Source organism: Aptenodytes forsteri, unplaced genomic scaffold (genome assembly GCF_000699145.1).
Source record: "Aptenodytes forsteri isolate BGI_AS27 unplaced genomic scaffold, ASM69914v1 Scaffold46, whole genome shotgun sequence".
Classification (NCBI taxonomy): Eukaryota; Metazoa; Chordata; class Aves; order Sphenisciformes; family Spheniscidae; genus Aptenodytes; species Aptenodytes forsteri.
In genome coordinates this window covers 4,993,271-4,998,074 of record NW_008794774.1, presented here as the reverse complement: position 1 = coordinate 4,998,074, position 4,804 = coordinate 4,993,271, and the positions used below count along the sequence as shown (strand labels likewise).

Here is a 4,804-nt window from a genome sequence, read left to right as displayed (position 1 = left end):
GAGCAACTGTACTGTGCATCACTTGCTTTGTGTATTTTTATTATCATATTATTATCATTTTATTTCAATTATTAAACTGTTCTTATCTCAACCCACGAGTTTTTCTCACTTGTGCTCTTCCAATTCTCTCCCCCATCCCACCGGGTGGGGGGGAGTGAGCGAGCGGCTGCGTGGTGCTCAGTTGCCGACTGAGGTTAAACCACGACACACTTTTAACTGAAACATGTAAAAGAATGTGACCTGAAAGACAATGGATTGTGGTTGTAGAATAACAGTGAAAATTTTAGATTGCAAATAACTTTTCTAACAATCAGTGATGACAGTTTTACAGTTTTGAACCATTGCTCACTATAGTATCTGTATAACAAAGTCCTTTAATACTGTTGAAATCTACCACGGTAACTGCTATTTGGTTCTTAGGGTCAGAATGTATATACCTAAATTTATCCCCAGATGACACCACATTACTTTTACTCTACAGAGTCTCTGCAAAGCATGACACTGAAAAAGTAACTGCTGCCCTATATAATTCTTAAAATAAGCAATTTCAATCTTACAGCTTTAACTTTCTCAAAAAAAAATCACTAGCAAGTGCTAGACCAAATTAAGCAATTCATTTCTGGAACGTTTTAACAAAGTCATTTATTTCTTCTTATAAATGAAGTTAATACTAGCACAATGTTGGGGTTTTTTTTATTTTAAAGATATACTAAAATTCCCAAACAACCTTAAATTGGTTAGGAGCTTAAACTACTGAAATAATCCATTAAATATTTACAAGAATAAAAAATCAGAAGTTCACAGCACCATACCTGTGCCCTTGCATGAACTTCCCCAAGGAGACCTGAGTACTGCTGTTCCAGATACTTTTTTTGTTTCTGCCAACAGCTTTCCTGTGCTTTCATCTGTTCAGCCATTTTGCTAAAAGCATCTTCCTGGCTTCGTTGAAGCTCCTTCACAGTACTGGACTTGTTCTTACAAACATATTCTAGGTGAGATATCTGTGTGACAAGCATTTAAAAAGAAATTCTTTTACTTCTCAAAACACGTTTCTACTTTAATTGTACATATTAATTTAAACACAGACTATTCCAACATAATATCTAAATTGTAATTTCTTCAACGTATTTATTAAAACTAAGTAAAAGCCTTTCACGACAAATTACCTACTTGAATTTTGGAACAAAACTAAGACATACTTTGGAATAATGAATCTTCCTTGGTTTCAGTTTTGCCATCCTTATACCACTTTGCAGATATCTGTTGCCTTCTTTGTTGGAAACCTGAACTGGACACTTCCCATATTTTTTTGAAACAAGTACATTAAATCTTGTGCTGCTAAATTAATAATCTGAGTATACTAGTCCTTTAGCAGTTTGCAAGGATTGCAAGTAATAATGAAAAAACAGCCCTTAATTTTATTTTTTGTTTTATTGGAAAGCCAAGACATTCCATATGTTATTAAGTATTAAAATAATCTCAGGAAATTTTAGCGTACAGAATGTTTTTCTCACAAGTAGCTCATTAGTTTATGATGTGTTTTCAACAAGCATGAAGGGATTCACTCTGTGGTTTAACTTTGCAGCTCCCATGCAAACTAAATGGAGTAATGAATCAAGATAACAATGACGTCTAAACACACATGCCTACACTTTGTTACTAGAGAATATCAGCAAGATACCTCCCAAATAGATCACACAAAACTGCAGAAAAATTTTGTTCTCAGAAAGCAGGTAGAACACAGGTAACAACAGTGCTGCAAATCCCTGAAAAGCTGGTAAGTACATGAAAAGAACCCTAGAGACCTCACAATCAATCTCAATAACAATACTAAATTAAAAAGCAAGAAACAGTAAGACACAACCCCCCCAAACACTGCCAACAATGTTCACTCCCTTCCCTTCCATTCCCTTTCCTCCTTTACTTCAAAAGGAAAATAGAAATGTACACCCAATCTGCATAATCCAGAATTTATTTTATACTATCCCACTTTATTCCATTGACTGCTGGGTTATTTACTAAATGATGGGCAGAGTCAAAATGATTCACTGTAACCAGCCCTGTCCCTTACTCAGGCCAGAAGAGTGGTCACAATTCCAGCAGATGAGAAACATCTGAAAGAGCTTTTACCTTCCTATGCCTCAAGAACAAAATGTCAGGGCAGCCAAGATACGGAGTTGCTCTACTAGACTGTAGGACTGGCCTGATCAATGGAGCCAGAACATGAACTGAAATTCTCAAGAGTGGCATATGTTAGCCTGTGGAGCCAGTGTAAGTTATTTAAAAAGAGGTCTTTTCCTTCCTAAAAACACAGGGATTTCTGGGGAGAAAGGCCACGCAAGATTATTCATATTAAAATCATGCATAAAAGTACAGCTTCTCCCTTAAACAAATATTGACATGTTTTACAAAAATAGGTATTTTCTATTGTATTTCTGAATACAAATTTCATAATCCAAAAGTTACAATTAAACCAAAAAAAACACACTGGCATTTTTTCAGATAGTACCTCTGAATCATAAACATATAATTTAAAGATTATGTTCCTAGAGTAAGTGCATTTTGTTTCTGTTTTATGCTAAAATAAAGACTTGCTTTATTAGTGTAAATGACTACGTCCTTTGAATTGCTTCATCAGTAAGATTAATTTATTTTCTTTTAATTAGGTCCCTGTGGCTAATATTGGCTAGTACTATTAGCATGTCCTGCACAGAAAGTGGAGCTTAGAGACTTCATACAGACTTCAGTCACATTTACATGCCCACAGCAATGGCATCAAACTGAGTTGTAGACAAGCCATAATTAATGGTATTGAATTATTAACGTCCAAATTCTTTTTGAAATAAGATGAATGTCAGTCCTTTTTAATGATACTGTGATGTGGACAAATGTCACTGAATTTAATAGAGGTAGCTGGTGCCTAAGGACACTTACCTTCTCATTAGCCCTGCTGAGGTCTAAGATCAGGGCATCAACATTCTCCTGTAAGACTGCACAAAGCTCAGACCAAGAGAATCTATCTAGGATGCCTTCTGGTTGTTTTATAAGCACACAGCCTGCTACCAAACGCTGGTATAAGCTATGGAGGAAGGTTAGCTTCTCCTGAGACAAAAAGAAAAATTAACTGTTGTATCTGAACAGTGTTAGAATCCAAAGAGATGCATCATATGTGCAGTAATGTGAGCTGCACACAGCTGAAAAAACCCACAAAGCTCATGCTCAAACCTTTTCAAAAGCAGTATTATTAATATTTGCAGTCATACATATTAAAGCCAGAGTAAGAAAACAGTTTTTACATAATTTGTCTAATTAGGCATAGTACATAAATAAAGCCCAATCCTGTGGTGGTCACAACCATGACCTGATACAGGTAAAAATTTCCATGCTATCAGTAGATGCAATTTAATCATTCATGTTAACACTTTCAGGTACATTCAAATTATACCCACTTCCAATATCTGCATAGCACGCAGAAAATTATCTGATTGGTTTGGCAGTACAACACAGTTTATACAACTATCACTTTAAAGTCTTCTAAAAATTGTTTTTGCATAGATTATGTATGACCGAGATGGGGAACTATGGTTTTTCTGAGCCCTTTCCATTATACTTAGGTGCATTTTCTCAAAATTATTTCATGGTATTTTAGGCAATAAAAAAAATTGTAGTTTAGTTTAACTTTGTTTCTAGCAGATTTCCTAATTCCCCAAGGAAAATCCAGTGTGCCACCATCATTACATTTTTGCTTGAGCTGTGATAAACCAAGGATGATAATTATCCATTTGGCATGAAAAAAGGGATCCCAAGACCCAAAATCAATTCACACATATTGAATGCAACCACAGTGTTGTAGACATGCTGACTTTACAATATAGCCAGGCTTCTAGTTTCCTTCACTTTAATCATTATCTGATGTGTATAACAATTCCAGCTGCTTCATGTGGACACTATTTAAATACCAGGCTGCAAAAGAGGTGGAAAGAATGTTTCCTTTTTACTCAGTTGGCATCCATGTCCAAATTTGTGGAGGTAATGAGCTCAATATGCATGAGAACTATGATAAAGAGTATCATTGCTATTGCTAGTACAGAACTGCTTTATTGGGGGGGGGGAAAAGCAACAAAATTAACATCTGTAAACAAATATAAGGAGAGAGATAATAGTTCTGAAGTAAGACTTTGTGAAGTAATTCCCATATATAGCACACCACAATGAGCTAACAGGTCACAAATAAGGGTTTCTAGGTTTTGTGGCACACAGGCAAAACTATCTCAATTCCACATTTGCTATCTATCAATTGCCATGTGAATTAGTAATTAACAACACATGACGATGATACTATCATTATGTTCCAATTGTAAAACATTTTTGTTAACTTTCAATTTGAAAGAAAGAAGTAATTGTTCGTCAGGCGTAGCTCTTTAAATAAACTCAGTTGTTCAAAAATTCAAAATACTGGAAGGGTTAAGCTATTAGTTCTGAGAGAGAAGGATCTGGAGAAGGATCACAGGTCAGCAGGAGAGCACCTGATGAGCAGCACAAAGGAATTCCAGCTACTCCGGCCAGTAAGACAGCTTCATCGGGGGCCCAACTTAAATGCCTCTATGTAAAAGCATGTAGCAAGAGGAGTTAGAGATGTGCGTACGCCTGCAGGGCTATGATCTTATTGGCATCACAGAGACATGCTGGGATGGCTGCTATGACTGGAGTGTTGGGATGGAGGGATACAGGGTCTTTAGGAAGGACAGGCAGGGGAGATGAGGAGGGGGTGTCGCCCTCTATGTCAATGACCAGCTGGAGTGCA

General features: G+C 36.4%; 1 protein-coding gene across 1 annotated transcript in view; it reads right to left on the bottom strand.

Moving 5' to 3' along the window:
• The window catches only part of CCDC171 (coiled-coil domain containing 171), a 179,129-nt gene that overhangs the window by 114,925 nt on the left and 59,400 nt on the right, over positions 1–4,804 (bottom strand). Inside the window, 2 exon segments of the mRNA XM_009274285.1 lie at positions 813–1,001; positions 2,935–3,102. Of these exon segments, the coding sequence (XP_009272560.1) occupies positions 813–1,001; positions 2,935–3,102 (357 nt within the window).